The sequence below is a fragment of the Rhincodon typus genome, chromosome 2 (assembly GCF_021869965.1).
Source record: "Rhincodon typus isolate 14 chromosome 2, sRhiTyp1.1, whole genome shotgun sequence".
NCBI lineage: Eukaryota > Metazoa > Chordata > Chondrichthyes > Orectolobiformes > Rhincodontidae > Rhincodon > Rhincodon typus.
This window is the reverse complement of record NC_063333.1, coordinates 96509559-96525667: the sequence shown is the minus strand read 5'-3', so window position 1 is coordinate 96525667 and position 16109 is coordinate 96509559. Positions and strand designations below refer to the sequence as shown.

General features: G+C 37.4%; 1 protein-coding gene across 1 annotated transcript in view; it reads left to right on the top strand.

Moving 5' to 3' along the window:
* Window positions 1–6076, top strand: part of tax1bp1b (Tax1 (human T-cell leukemia virus type I) binding protein 1b) — a 43721-nt gene extending 37645 nt beyond the window's left edge. Inside the window, exons 12-14 of the mRNA XM_048610957.1 lie at window positions 4947–5042; window positions 5553–5727; window positions 5895–6076. Coding sequence (XP_048466914.1) covers window positions 4947–5042; window positions 5553–5727; window positions 5895–6061 — 438 coding nt within the window. The 3' untranslated portion in view covers window positions 6062–6076. The remainder of the gene's footprint in view (window positions 1–4946; window positions 5043–5552; window positions 5728–5894) is intronic.
* Window positions 6077–16109: the final 10033 nt, after the last annotated feature.

Below are 16109 nucleotides of genomic sequence, written 5' to 3'. Positions count from 1 at the left end.
TCTCACTCTCACTCTCACTCTCACTCTCACTCTCACTCTCACTCTCACTCTCACTCTCACTCTCACTCTGACTCTCACTCTCACTCTCACTCTGACTCACGCCTGTGCTCGTCAGAGTGGATTCTGAGAAACGTTTTCCCTTTTGAGGGATAAGGGGTGGAGGAAAGGGAAGCTGAACTTAAAAATTGATGGCCGTCCATTTAACACTCAGATGAGAAGCTATTTTGAGAGGCCGAATGGCCCATTTTTCTTCATAATTTTGTGTCGTCTTTTGTTCTGTCAAGGTGTTTTGTGTAAATTACCTCAAGCTGCGTTTAGTTTGGTTACTTATTAAGAAATGTCACATAAATCAAATACTGAAACAATTACTAAAATTTTATTTCATGTAGCAAGTTAGGCCTCAAAACCCAACTTGGCTATTACTCGATTAATGGTGGAACTTAGTAGTTCACAATAATTGCATAGGAGGAACTTGACTTTAAGGGCCATTTCATTTCCATGGCCAGGATAAAAGTCTGATTTGAGAGATTAAAACAAAGAATTGGGGAAAAGCTGGGCAGAGATTTGGGAGATGACATTACCTTCACTGTCAATGAAGAGGGAAGATATGCAAGATGTAGGACAGTAGTTTCCTAGGATAAATGGGTCAGTTAATACATTTGAATGGGAATGGGGACACCTCCTGATGAAGCGAAACTCACTATTGTATGGGGGTCAGAAGGAGAAATTGGGTGGTTCACAATTTAATGGGAATAAATGTGAAGAGAGGAAACAGGTGATCAATCTTGTGGACAAAATGAATTGGAAGGGCATGGCAGGAGTTGAGAGAAAATCTAGAGAAAGAAGTGAGTCCAGCTGGGACAGTGAGGAACGTTATAGAAAGCTTGGCTGAAATGAAAGGAGATGAGGTAGGGGTTGTAGGGATAGAGGTGGGTATTTTTGACAATAATCCATACTGCCAATGTGGTAAGTAACACTTAGAAGTGTTACAATTAAATTCTTTTTGAGTATGCTGCTGCTTTCATTTTTGAAATTTAAACCTAATTTGATTAAATCTGAAATAATTCCCCAATTAATTAGGAGAAATTGTCTTTTCTTTTGTCCTGTATAGCACATGACAAATTTGAGTAGTCTTGACTGAATAATTTTCACTCACCATTCACTTTCTGTATACACTTAAGAGTGAAGGAATTGTGGCAGACCATAAATATAACTTCTACTACTTTTTTGGCAAAATAAGATATTTTCAGGGCAATGTTACAATTCACCTGACTTTCGGGTGTGGGAAAATATGTGAAAGTGATTAAAATTCTCTTCTTTGAATATTAGATAACGTAGACCTAGTTGAGAAAGAAACGTATCACAGCATACGTTGACTTTCCATCATTTATGAGCATGCATAGAATGTGTAGACTAATTTTACAAATGAGGAAATATTGGTGTTTGTATTAAACCAAAGTTTGTAGCTGGTTGTTTGTACTTCTAGAGAGTAATTAGTTTAACATAGCACATTGGATTGGGGATGAAAAGAATAAAACATCAGAAAATGCATTCAAAGATGAGTATCAGTGAATTTGTGAACCTCTGTCAGTGATTAGGCAATTACAGTTATCTTCATGAAAGTGCACAGTGTTCAAGGAGGAGTGAAAGAATGCGATGTATTGTATTAAAACTGTATCTGGAGGTAAATATGTTTTATGGTGCATGCTTGAAAGTATATATAGCAAAAAAATTGAATATCTCAATTAGATCAAAGCACATGATTCACAATTAAAATCACAGTATTATGTGCTTTTGTATGCAGAAATGTATTTCAGTTTGATTTTAAAAGGACCCTAGATTGCTTCCCTAATTCATATTAAAAAAACATAATATCATCTGCAGAGGGCCTTTTTCTTCAAAGTGTAACAGGAAATGAGGTGAGACTCAGAATCGAACAGTATTATATCCCTGAGCAATCTTCCTCCCTCAATTTGCCAAACAGTCTGTAATATTCATTCTGTATTTTCTTTTAGTAAACTCTGGGGAGTGGGGTTGTTATGGCAGGTTGAAGGGCAGCTTGTCTGTGAAACATTTCAAATTTTAAAAGACTGGTTTCATATACCGCTCGGTTCTTGAAACCTTCCAAAGTGCTTCACAGAGAAAGAGCTACCTGATGAAGTGGTGTCACTTTTCCCGAAAAGGTAATTTGTTCGTAGCAACAATTAGATTTGAAACTGAACATGTTGGAGGTACTCCGTACTTCTGGCATATTTGTGGAGAGAAGTAGTTAACTTTAAGTCTGTGATCTTTGCATCGCAACTGGAAAATTTCAATTAAGTAAATAATTGACAAAATTTGAGTGTGTTTTCTCTTTCTACAGATGTTGCCTGATCTGTTCACTATTTCTGGCTTTTTTGGTCATTATTTCAGATCTTTGGTATCATTTTGTCTATTCTAAATGATCATCTGATCTGTTTGTATGATGGTTGAAGGATGAATTTTGTCCAGGGAGAACCCTTGTCTCATTGTCATTGGATTTTCAATGACTTAATAGATGGTCAGTTAATGTTGGTTTTATGTCAGACCTGCGTAAAACATTGCTGCATTGGGAGTGTGATGTAGCGAATAGGATATGTACTGCCTAATAACAACAATTTAAGAACTTAAAATTATTAAGCTTCACCATGAATATATGGACAAAGGAAGAAGGAAAGTTGCATAGAAGGCTAAAGAGGGGGAAACAGAGCATTGTGGATGGAATACAAAAGAGGAGATTTGAGAAATAGAATGAGTTAAGTGGAGTAATTTGTAAATGAAGACAAGGAATTTGAAATAAATGTGTCGAAGGAATGAGAGTCTGCTTAATAACTGAAACTTTTATTTATATAGTGTCTATTTCATAATAAAACTCCCAACGTCCCTCACAGGAGCATTGAAAACAAAATATGGCACCAGACGTCAAAGGGAATATTAAATTAGATAATCAAAGTTTGGTCAAGGAGATTGATTTTAAGGAATGTCTTAAAGAAGGAAAGTGATGTGAAGTGTCATTTGGGATTTTGTCTTTAGTAGTAGTGTTTTAAGTTTATGGACAGTAGATAATGTGAGACCAGGAAGGAAAGCATGCAGAGTAGTTGATGCAAATATGCCTTAAGAAGGATTTTATCAGTGGAGAAGTTGTTGGTGGATAATGTTCTTGTGCTGATGGAGAGGGCATGAAATTTGAGGCTAAACTCTGAGTTCAACAGAATATTAAAACTATGAAGAACCTGAATTTACTCTGAGTTTTGAACAAATGGTTGCAACCATTAATGAGACTTACATTTGCTTGTAGACTTTCCCTGGGATTTGTCATCCAAAAAATGCAGCTGCCTGTGCAGGACATCTGGGATCTGTAAAGCTGAGAACTTGTACTTTTTTAGGAAGTTTTAAGGAGTGTTTAAAGATGGAAGACAAAGTGAAGAAGTTTGTGGAAGGACTTTCAGCACTTGGTTCTGGGCAGCTAAAGGCATGGCCACCAGTGGTGGAGCAATGAAGTTTGGACATACTCATTCTGGAATTCGAAAGGAGTAACATCTAAGGATTGTAAGAATGCAAGAGATTACAGAGAGGAAGGACAGGGCTGTGGAAATGTTTTGAAAACAGGATTAAGAATTTTAAAATTCAGGTGCTGCTTAACTGGGAGCTAGTGTAGGTCACTTAGCACAGGGACAAATTATGAAAGGGATTTGGTGTGATTTTAGACTCTGGTAACGGTTTTGGACACACAAGTGTAGTCAAGATTAGAGGTAACCAAAGCATGAGTGAAGATTTCAACAGCAGAAGAGCTGGAATAGGGGCAGAGTTGAACTATGTTACGGTGATGGAAATAAGCAATCTTACCTGTCTTGTTTTATGATCTAGTATGATATCAAAATTGCTAACAGCCTGGTTCAGCCTCAGACAGTTGCCAGGTAGAGGTGTGGAAGTGATAGTAAGGTGGATGATCTGAAGTGAATGGCTTCATTTTTGCAGTTACAGTTTGCGGAAAATTTCTGTTCATTTTGGTAGTGGATGTCAGCTGAGCAATATGATCATTCTGCATCTTCCTGCCATGTTACTTAATGCCCGTTTGGGCAACCACTTTGAAATAATAGACAGATAAGCGATACTGCCAAGTAGATTATGCAGAACTTGGATTAACTAACTTTTGCTTTTAAAGTTCTAAACCAGATTCTGCTGTTAATCTAAAGTATAGCTTGAGGAAAACCTATTGGAGACATTTCACATGCACCAAATTTCCAGGCATGCACTCATTCCTCATCATGTGCGTGTCTCATCGTCTCCAGCTTGCGCTTCAACTATGTTAAAACCAACTGCACTACACTACCGACTAGAAAGATTAACATGTAAAATATTACTGAGATGAATTAACTTCATGTTCTTTGATTTGCTTCGGATCTTTATTTAAGAAAGGAAATTTGAGTGTATATTTCTCCAGTTTAGCTTTCTTAATGTTTTATTTGGTACAAAGATATTGTCTGCCTTAGGATGTTCATCTTAATATTTAACTCCAGATGCTAGCTTTAATGTGCTGGTGTAGTCTGTTTGCAAAACTCACTGACCACTCGTGCAGCTTTCAGAAGAGCTGGGCATTTTGGAAAACAGTTTCCACGTTTAATTGTGTATATGTGATCACTAGAAGTTGCTGTCAGATTTGCACATAATAACGATGAGAGTGATTAGTCTCATTGTTATTTTTGTAGTAAATCTGATCAATTTTGGTTGTGTCTGTGATTTTGCATAGAAATAAAACCAAGTCATGAAAGATTGCACAATGTCCTGACTGAAATAAGGGTACTCCTATGGAACTAAGCTGCGTTTTTAAATTTTTTTCATTTGTCACAATCTCTTTACACTATGTTTGAAGGAGTATTGAGGTGGAAGATAAACTTCATCATTCTTGTTTTGCACATTGTTTGCAGGTTCTTCTTTCTGAGAAGGAGCAGGAAGTAAAGGAACTTAAAGCAAAATTGGCAATTGTTGACAAGGAGAAGGAAATCCTGGAAGAGCTGAACAAGGCAAGTGATTCAAGTAGTTTGCTTGTATGATTTCTGAGAAATGAGTTATTTAGAGTGTAAAGTCTTATTGGGTACTTCTCAAATTAAAGGCACTCTTGCTTTCCCATAATCTCTCTGTCTCCACCTTTCCCATCCCACCCTACATTAAAAAGATTTGGAAAGTCTTGGAAAGATGTTGGTGTATTTGTTAGTATATATATCACCTCAACTGCCCAAGAATCTTTTATGATTTTACCATTGTACTAAGGAACGATATTGTATGCAATAGTGTAAATTATGAATACATTTTGTTAAAGTGAACATTTTTCTTCCACTGTAGTTGAGATATTGGATTTTGGTAGTGTAATAAATTTAAACAGGAAATAAGTGGATAACCTAATTTTCAATTGATATTTCTCATGGGATTTGTCTGAATGGTCTTGAAGTTTGTAGCTTTATATTACAAATGACTGTTTAGTAAAACTCTGGACGTAAAAATTATTCTATAACTAACTGCTTCTCCTCTCTTAGGAATTTTCAAGGGAGATATGTAGGCATGATGATGAAGAGCAAAGTTCACCAAGTTCAAAGCCTCAGGATACACAGATTTTACAATATCCAAATCCATATTCTTCGGATCCTTCTGTTGTACCTGTGAAACATCCTGGACTAAAGTTTGGAAACCCTTATGCAGAGCCTGGGAGAGGTTGGTGCTAGTTGGGAGCAGCCCCTCAACATATTACTTTAGTTTAATAGTAAAGAATGATTTTTTTTTTTTTTAAAAATGTGCTTGTTACTTTTTCCTACTGAAATAATATTTCCTGTAATTGGTTAGCAAATTAGCTCCCTTTGTCTTAATGTATTTGATTTCAGGTGGGGCAGATGGAGCACCTTATCCTGATGAGATCCGTAGACTGCCTAAAGGGGTTCCCTCATGGGGATTGGACAGTACCGTGGTCTGTAGCCAACCTTCTCGCAACTTTGGTAGACCAGATGGACTTGAAGACCCCAATGAGCTTATTAATGCAAGTGCTAATTGATTTTCATTTGATCTTAATAGAGATTTGATCAGTTTGCTGTAACAAAAATTGCTTTGGTGTATCATTAATTTTGGACCATCTGGTTCAGCCACAAAATTGGCTCATGCCAGTCATAAGGGTTTGTTTTATTGATTGACCTTTGCATATAAGAATATAAATAAATGTAGTAGTGAAGTGTTACTAATAACATTCATACATCACACATTTGATAACTGACCATAATTAATTTGGCTCACTCATGCTCAGTATCATAGTGTTGCATTGGCTAAAAATATTTTGTTCTTGTTAATTATTTAATTAAAAACAGTTGAGGCAGTGTCATAGGTTGATATCTCACACAGAAATATTTAATCCTTCACTATGCTATATAAAACTAAGAAACAAATTCAACAGAGGTAATTTGCTTTTGTGCCAAACTATCTTTCACTTTTTACATGGTGCATACACTGGAGTATTCAGAATTTAGATCCACCATTACCTTAAAATTCAGAGTGCTTAATTGGATTGTCCCAGAAAATCAGCAAAGGTAACAGATAAGCAAGGTATTAATGGGAGGGAAGGTTTTGTAACAGTCTCTATCACAAGGGACAAAGTGTTTGACAAACTAATGGGATGAAAGGCATACAGGTCACCAGGACCTGATGGCCTGTGTCCAAGGGCTTTAAAGAAAGTGGTTGCAGAAATAGTGGAGGCATTGGTAGAAAATTTCCGAAACTCACTGGATTCCAGGAGAATTCCACTAGATTGGAAAGCCACTAATCTGACTAATTCCTGTTCAGGAACCAGCAAACTATAGGGCAGTTAGTCTTAAATCTATTAATAGGAAAATACTAGAAACCATTCTTATGGACGAACCAGCAGGACATTTAGAAAAGTTTAACGAAATGAAACTGAGCTAGCCTTGTTTGTGAAAGAAAAAGCATGTATGATCAATTTGTTAGAGATCTTTGAGGACGTAACAAACTGGTAGATGTCATGTGTTTGGACTTACAGAAGGCATTCAATAAAGTGCCACATAAAAGGTTGTTGCAGAAGAAAGGAACTGTAGGGATTATAATGAGGTCAGCTGGATGGACCTCATAGAACAAGGTTGTTAGCTTGCTCCAATCAGGGAGCCCTGGCTGACAGACATAAGCAGGAATGTCAGAGGTCCTGTTCATTCTGAGAGCTGGCTCTGAGGAAGCTGGACCAGTGTCAAGTACCGTGCACGTGTAAATAAAGGGTGACAACATACTGGCCTCTGTGGAGCTTACTTCACGATCTCATGGTATTGGGAGCCATTTTGAGCATAGACCAAGGACTGGTTGTGTGCACAATGTGGAGAAACTGGATTAACAGGTCTTTCTTTCACGTTGGAAAGACATAAGTAATGGACCACAAGGAATGGGCCGAGGTCCCCAATTATTTTAGATCTTTATTAATACTTGGAGGAGGAACCAAATGTAATATGTACAAAGTTGCCGCTGATACAGAAGTGTCAAAAGTAAGATGGAGGGCGTGGTATGATGAGGACATAAGGAGTGTTCATGTGCTTATACATAAACTGAATGAGTGGGCAAAATCTTGGCAGATGGAGTTTAAGGTAGGAAAGTGTGAGGTCATGTAATTTGATAGCAAGAAGCAAAAGGCACACTATGTTTTAAATGGAGAAAGATTCCAAATTAGCAAGAGAAAAATGGGTGTTTTTGTGCCTAAAACGCTAAAGATTAGCATGCATGTGCAGCAACTAGAACAAATGAATTTTTGGTCTCTATTGCTTGTATGTTAGAGTATAAAAATAGTAAGTCTTGTTATAATCATACAGGGTATTGGTTAGACTGCAGCTGGAGTACTGTTTACGGTTTTAGAAAGGATATACTGACAATGGAGGCCATTCAAAAGAGATTATGGAGAGGGTGCAAAGAGGCTTCAAGAGGACATGGCTCTGCTTCATGAATGGGTTCAAACATAGAAATAGGATATTAGGTAAATTATTGTGACATTGTTCACTTTGGTAGATAAAAACAGGCAGAATATTTCTTAAATGGTGAGAGGTTGGAAAGTGTAGATGCCCAAAACGACCAGCTCAGTCTATGTGTCTCCAAAACTAACATGAAGCAGGCAATCAGAAAGACAAATGGTATGCTGACAATCATTTCAAAGGGATTTGAGTACAGAAGTAAAGATGTCTTTCTTCAGCTGCATATTGCTAGAGTACTGTGTACAGTTTTCTCCTTTCCTAGGGAAGTATACCTTGACCATAGAGGGCGTGCAATGCATGTTCACCAGACTAATCCCTAGGATAATGGATTGCCCTATGTGGAGAGACTGAGAAAATTCTCTGGTGTATATAATAACTAGAGATGATGTGATTGAAACTTACAAAATTCTTGCAGAGCATGACAATAAATAAGATAGGATGCTCTCCTGGCTAGTGACTCTAGAACCAGAGGACAAAATTTCAGAAGAAAGGGCAGGCCATTTAAGACAAGAACTTCTTCATGGAGTGGTAAATCTTTTAAATTCTGCTTCCCAGAGTGCTTTCAAGTTTGATCATGGAACAGATTTAAGACAGCAATCTGTAGGTTTTTGGAGATCAGTTTGCCTTTAGGGAAGTGTAGATAGTGCAACAAAATGGCATTGAGGTCAGCCATAATCTGGAATGGGCTGAATGGCCTACACCTGTCCCTATTTCCTTAAGTTCCAAAATTGGAGGAGTGCAGCTATCTCATGGAATTGTGGAATCTGAGGATACATTGCGAGAATAACTATGGAGGGATTTAAAAACAAGAATTTTAAATTTGAGACAGTGTTGGATTTGTGACCAGTGTGGATCAGCAAGTGCTGGATGGGTGACTGCAGATGTGGTGTTAACTAGGATGTGAACAGTCGAATTTTTGATTTCAAGATTATGGAAGGTGCAAGGTGAGAAACCAGCAAAGAGAGCATTGAAATAATAGAATCTAGAGGTCACAATAGTACCCATGAAGAGTTTCAGTAACAGTGTAATGCGAACACTGTACTGATATCCAACAATAGAATTGTCATGGGTTGTAATTTTGAGCATGGTTCTCATACTGATAACTACGTTTCCTCAAAAAAAAATCAATTCAAGTATTTTGCAGTGTTAACTTAAATTAGTGCCCTAGACAAATTCGAATGATTTGCAGAGCTCTATTGTTTGGAATTCTGCTATTCTGTTCACAGTGAGTGCAGTGGTATCACGACCTGTTTCTCATTTAGTCTAGTTTGCTGCATTTAATTGCTATTAACCTTTTTTGGAGTTGAACAGTGTTCAGACAGGCATGATTTCAAACCTAGGGTTCAGCATCTTAGGAAAGGAAAATGATTTTCACCTCCCTGACTTTTTAACCTCTTCTGTCTATTACTGCGTATAATTAGAGAAACTGTCATAACTTTCACACCAAATTGAAAGAGTAGAAATGTGCACTTTGTGATGTTACCTACCTTAGTGTTCATTATGCATTTCTAATATGACCATCCCTGGTGCAGGTATTGCACATGACAAGCTCTTTCAGTCATCTGCTGCAGTTTAATTAGCACCATATTCATGCTGATCTGAGTGTCTTTGATCCTCTTTGCCCTTCTGCAAACCCATGAGGATGAGTTCTTGTGTCTTGTGCTCATTTGCTGACATAACTCAGCTTTTGTACTGAGACAGAGGGACTCTAATGTGTTCCAATAAGCAGATTGTCTGTGGGTCACCGGTGAAGATAATGGAATGTACGTCATGGATTTTACAGAATTGCAAGGACTATGGAAAACATGAAGCTACTTAGTGCTTAAGGAATTTTTTGAAAAAAACATTGTTTTCTTTGCTGTAGAGATTAATTTCAGTGTAATTTAACCAGGCTGCACCTAAAAAATCAATCATTCTAATTATTTAATTTGTATTGAATTCAATAGATAGATCAGACAACCAGCAAAATAATTTGAATTAGTTATGCATCCATAAACTGGATTTCCCCTCATCTTAGAACTGCACTTTTGCCAATTTGAAATTGTAACTTCAATCCATAAAATATTTTAATTTGCTTTCAACATTTTAGTTAAATTCTATACTCTTCAGGTATGACAGTTTATTGATAACCAGTTTCCCTCTTGTATAGCTCGAAGAAGAGGGGCCTGCTTTTTACAATTTTGAATATGCAAAACTCCAAATTTGTTGGTTTCTGTAAAGATTTAAGAATATGGTTTTAAGGATGAGAAACATCAATTACACAAATAAGTTAGTGAAGCTACAGTGTTCTCTTAAAGAAGTTTGAGAAGAAATTTGATATGTGTCCAAAATCGTGGCATGTCTAGACAGTGAGTGAGAAACACTTTGCAATGGTAGAAGGTCAAGAATCTGAGGATTCAGTTTTAAGGTGATTGACAAAAGAATCAGAATTAACAACTTTTTGCACAGTGAGTGTTTAGCATTAGGAATGTACTGCTGAGGTGGTGGTGGGGTAGTTAATTGGGGCTTTCAAAAATAAATTGGATAATTACCTGATGTGAAAAAATGTCAAGGCTGTGTGTAACAGCAGGAGAATAGGGCTTGCTGAGTCTCTGATGAAGGGTAGGCATGGTCACAGAGGGCCAAATAGCCTCTTCCTGTGCATAACTGTTCTGCGACTCTGCAACTGTGGGAAGGTTTTAGAAAATAAATAGTGACTTTTAGCAAGGTCAGAAAATCAAATTTATATAAACAGCTGATATTCAACTTATCTAAAAAGCACATACTAGGTACTATGAATAAGGAAAAAGCTCCCCTCTTAAGCTTTGCTTTTACTTGAAGTACCTTACCCTTGATGCGTGCATGAGGAATCTGATTTGGTAGCTGTAATGTATTTTACATTGCCGTTATTTTCCCTATTGTTCCATTAGCTTTCCCATGGAAGCTACTTATGTGACCTTGTTTATGACCATGTTCCAAAGGGTTATTTCTATACTGAATACAGTGCCTCTATCTAGTAGATATCAACCGGTTTATTTAGTAGTGTTAAATGCATAGCAGATAGAAATTCTAGTCATATGTACGGCTTCATGTCGGGGAGACGGATCCACACTTCTACCACCCTTTGTGTGTAGAAATGTTTCCTAACTTCTCTCCTGAAAGGTGTAGCTCTGATTTTTTTTTAAGGTTATATATGCTTGTTCTGGATTTTTCTCTTCCTCTGTGCCCCCCACCCCCTCAGTGGTGAAAACTGTTTCGTTCTACCCTATTGCATCCTATGAAAATCCTCAAGTCAGCAATCAAATCATCCTTGGTTTTTACCATGGAAGACCGAAGGTTATGTCTGCATCTTGCTTACAAATTCCCATCCAACAATGTTTTCTCTTTTAAGTGTGAAATGTGATTTGGTTCCTTCTGATGTGACAGTCATTGTTGGCATCAGGTATGGCAAGAACCCATGGTGTCACTTAATGTAAGTGACACCTGCTTGGATGTGGAGAACAATCTGAATTTGACTCTGATAAATAGTATCGCTTGTTGCTACTTGAAACACCTTTATCTTGATGATAATAGGGGCAAATTGAAAGTTACATTTTTCTTATTGCTGACCAGCCTTAAATTCTCCTTGGTTTAGTATATCCTGTCCTCGCTTTCTTTCAAATGTAGGCGTCAACCTTTATTCAGTGGTCACACATTTGCCTCTGATTTAGAAAGATATGGGTTCAATCGACATTCCAGTTATTTAAGCACAAAATCCAGACTGTCAGTCCAGAGCAATGTAAATTCCTTCAGGATGGATAAGTTTCCATGGCACTATTTCAAAAAAGGGAAGAGAAATCTGCTCTACTGGCAATATCGTTCAAAACAAATCTGATTATGTCCCCTGTAATTAACTCTTTGAGATCTTAACTACTGCTATTTCCACATTGGAGCAGCTATACTTTTAAAAACATTATGTCGTTGGCTGAGGTTGTGAAAGTAACTATAAATGCAAGCCTTTCCTTTATAAACTAGTGAACATTCAGCTGATGTCTGAATGGTGAAACTCAAGAATCTTGACCTGCAACCATCATTTAATTAAATAAAAAATTCACATTTGGAATTTATTAAAATGAGAGAGAATTTAACGTTAAAGGCCCATGATTTTACAAATTAAAACTGATGAATTTACATACTTATTTTCTGCAAATCTATTTGTGTTCCTCCAAAATGTTATTCACTAAGATACTCTAAAACATTCCTAATCAAATATTCCAAGCCAAACTTTTAATCATACCGATTATTGAAACAATCGGTGGATTATTAATAATTTGATAGGAAGTATGAACTTAATGTAGTTAAATGCTGATTATTAATAAGTTACAATCCTGATTATTAAAGAAATAGGCTTTCTCCAAAAAGAAAGAAATGCTAAGCTTTTCATTAGGCTTTTGTTTTTGGAGCAATTGGCCCATTAGGCCAAGCCTAGCAGCAAAACAAAACGTGAGGGTTTAAAAGGGGTTGGCAACCATTGGAAATTGGTCTCAGTTCCACAGCAGTCGTCATCTCAAAGCCCACAGCTCCAAAGTTCCATGTCACAACCCACACTTTGGGAAGCCCTAGCTAGCTATTTCCATATATTGAACTAGTTGTTTCCATTTTATTAAAAAAATTATTTTTTCTCAAGCATCCTAAAGAAAATGAAGGCAAGCTTTTAGTTTCTTTTGATACAGTTGTGGAAGGCTTGAGTGAGATGACATTTAGCCTTTAGTTTTTTTCTACTGCAACTGCAGATCTCAGTGTGGATTCAATCTTGGTCATACCCTGTAAATTGCTGGTTTGGAACTTCGGTTCTCCTATTCAGGATAAAAATTGTGCATGTGCAGTGTTCAGCTCCCAGATACTAAAATGTAAAGTGTGTGGATGGCAATATCATCATTAACATTTGCTTAAAGTTTTAAAACATATGCAGGTGAAATCCTAATTCTCTTTATTCTAGTAACTGAAAATTATTTCACAGCAACACTGAAGTAGCAGTGTGAATGTATTCCTGAGGGTTTAAATGGAGATTTTCTTGTCGCATTGTATTTTTTGCTCTTTGCAGTACTTGTCTGTTTAAGGGCTGCATGTGATCCATATACATGAGTTTCTCAGCAGATGATGCTTTTTCAAATTGCAAGCAGATTTGGACACATCCTCCAGTGAGGCAGAATCGCCCTGACTGTTGATGGGAGCTGTGAGGCCGACCCTGCTGTCCATCAGCATTGTGATCCTCATCAGTGCCTGCTGCAGCTATTTATGTGCTGTTAGTGTTCATGAAATGAGAGCAGTACTGACAGAACTGATGAGATGAGCAGCCCAACTGGGCAATTTGGCTGATATGTCTGACTGCACTATGACATGTGTGACACGCTTGACTAGCATTACTGGGATATACAGATCACTCAGAACTGACCGCTGGCAAGTGTGGTGCAAGGCTGAACAGTTTTTTTTCTTGTGGAAATCATGATTGACAAACTTTGCAGAATTGAAATTGACAGCTTCTCTGTTTTCTAGGTTTATTTTATCCCATTTGAAATTTTTTTTTTCTTATTAGTTATTCTGTTATGAGTTTTGGCTCCAGTCATGTGCTGTGTGTTTCATAGACAATTTTATTTGTGGAGTATTGAAGCCATTGATCTGGATTAAACAGCCATTCAATCTTTTAGCTGTCAGTTTATTCATTGGCCTTTTTTCTTAAACCTGTTTCTTTAAATAAAATTCTCCGGTGATAAGCATGAACTTAGTGATTAAGGATTTGTGTTTCTGAATTCTAGCTAGGGTAATAATGTACTTGTACACTGCTGATGTGCTTTATGGTGGCTTTGGCCCAATGCAGTAATCTGCTGCTCAGTACACTAGTGAATGATGGTGAGTGCAAGTTTCTCCTGTATTCTCCACAGGAGGATATGTGAAGAGGTACAAAAATAGTGACTAAAAGGGTTTTACATTCAGTATCGACCTGTGCCGCCACCTCTTTCAAAAGCGCTTGTATCAGGAAAGAAATAATTTCATTCTTTCCTTTTTTTTCCCTTTTTTATTAGTACTACCCTTTATTCTCTGTAAAGTGCCCTAAATTCCACTACTTAATTTAGGTACTGGTATCACAGAAACTCACATGACTGCAGTACAGAGGAATTGCTTCATACTTTTGATAAGCTTCTGTGCTAATTGTGAGAAGTGGTAGGGAATTGAGTAATTTTCTACTTCTACCTTCCCAAATCATGTAGTTAGCCACATTAAATATGGTAAAATGCATTGATACCACTAAATGTCTCCAACTTAACATGAGAAGCAAAATAGTCTTAAAGAGAAAGTAAGTTGTGTTCATGTTTTTCACAACCATTGACTGTCCTAAAACACTTCATAGCGAATTAAGTACTTTACAGGTATAGTCATTGTTATAATGTAGGAAGCCAGGCAGCCAGCTTTGCATACAAGGTTCCACAAATGGCACTGCAGTAATGGGTAGACGGATGACGGATGACGGATGACAAAGTGATGGGTAAATGTTGGGGTAAAGATCATAGACATCTCCCCATTCATTTTTCACGCTGTCATGTGATCTTCAATACCCATCTGAGAGGGAGATGGCACCTCACCCTAAAAACTTCCAGTAGTACAATATTGCCTCAGTATTCAACTTGAATTATGTGTTAAGTTTCTGGAGTGGAATGTGAACTCACAACCTTCTAACATCGCTACCACTGAGTCAGAGCTGACAACTTTAATGCTATTTAATATATTAAGGCACACAGAAATAATTTTAATTTTAAAATATGGATACTTGAGATTGGTGCAGAGTCACTGGACACTTTGGCTCGGAGTTGTCTGAATTCTTTAAGATTCAGATGATTGGACTAAATGGATGCCCTGAATGCTCTATGACAAGACCCAAATTGGCAGGGCTATTATCCTGGAAAGAGGCTCCTATTTGACCATGTCTGCATTCAGTGACCAGTTAAGTAAATAACAGCAGGCTCTCAAATCTGGAAGGCCAGTTGGAGGTCAGATAGTGTTGAAAGATTTTCAGCTCCACTATCAGTGGTAGGCACTTGAATTATATGAAGCGGCACATGGGCTCCTTTGTTCCCAACATGGGCCGCAAATAGTGGGTACGAGGGCTAAAAGGACAGGTGACAGTCGACAGAAGGTCGTTTTAATAATAATGGCCAGTGTGTCTGTAGCAATTTATTATCTACATTTTGGCAATTTTGTATTTTATTTTTCCATCTGGTAGTCACTGATAATCACATTCAGGCAGCCTTAACTTGTGCAGATGTCGCAAAACATGATGGAAATGTGAATTGCAAGAAGGAGGTGAAGAGGTTTCAAGAGGATTGGACAGGTTGAGTGAACAAGCACATGATTAATGGACTATCATGTGGATTATGTGCAATTATCCATTTTGGAAGAAAGAATGGAGGTGCAGCACATTTCTTGCATTGTGGCAAATTATGAAGCGTTGATGTCCAAACGGTCTTTGCTTGCTAGTGCTGCATGTTAGCTTTCAGTGACTTGTATACAAGGATGCCAGTTAGAAAGGTGGGCCGGTGTATGTTGGCCTTTATCAAAAGAGATTTGCTCGGAAACTTGGAGTGACTGTACGCATGCAGCTGCAAAGCTGTAAGGGAACATTTGCCAGCAGGGTCTCAAGGTGTATGTAGGTTTTATTACAATGTGATAGTTTTGTGATCATTATTAATGCCTTTTTATTTCAGATTTATTAAATAATTGAAATTAACTTTCCCTAGTCGCCATCGTGGGTCTTGAACTAATGTCCCTTGATATTAGTCTGAACCTCTGGACTGAGAGTTTGAGTTATTGATTCAGGAACATTAAGCTAAATACCATGCCTGTTGGACTATGTACAAAATTGGACTTGATGCGATGCAGCCTAGGTTTTTAAATTAAGTATTTGGTTGTAATCTTATAAAGTCCCTTTGTTCTAGAAAAGTGCTGGATATTTTCCAAAATAACCCCCTTATTCAGTGGAAGGAAGGAGACAAAAAACATTTCACTATAGACCAGAGATAGTAGGAACTGCAGACACTGGAAAATCTGAGATAACAAGGTGTAGAGCTGGATGAA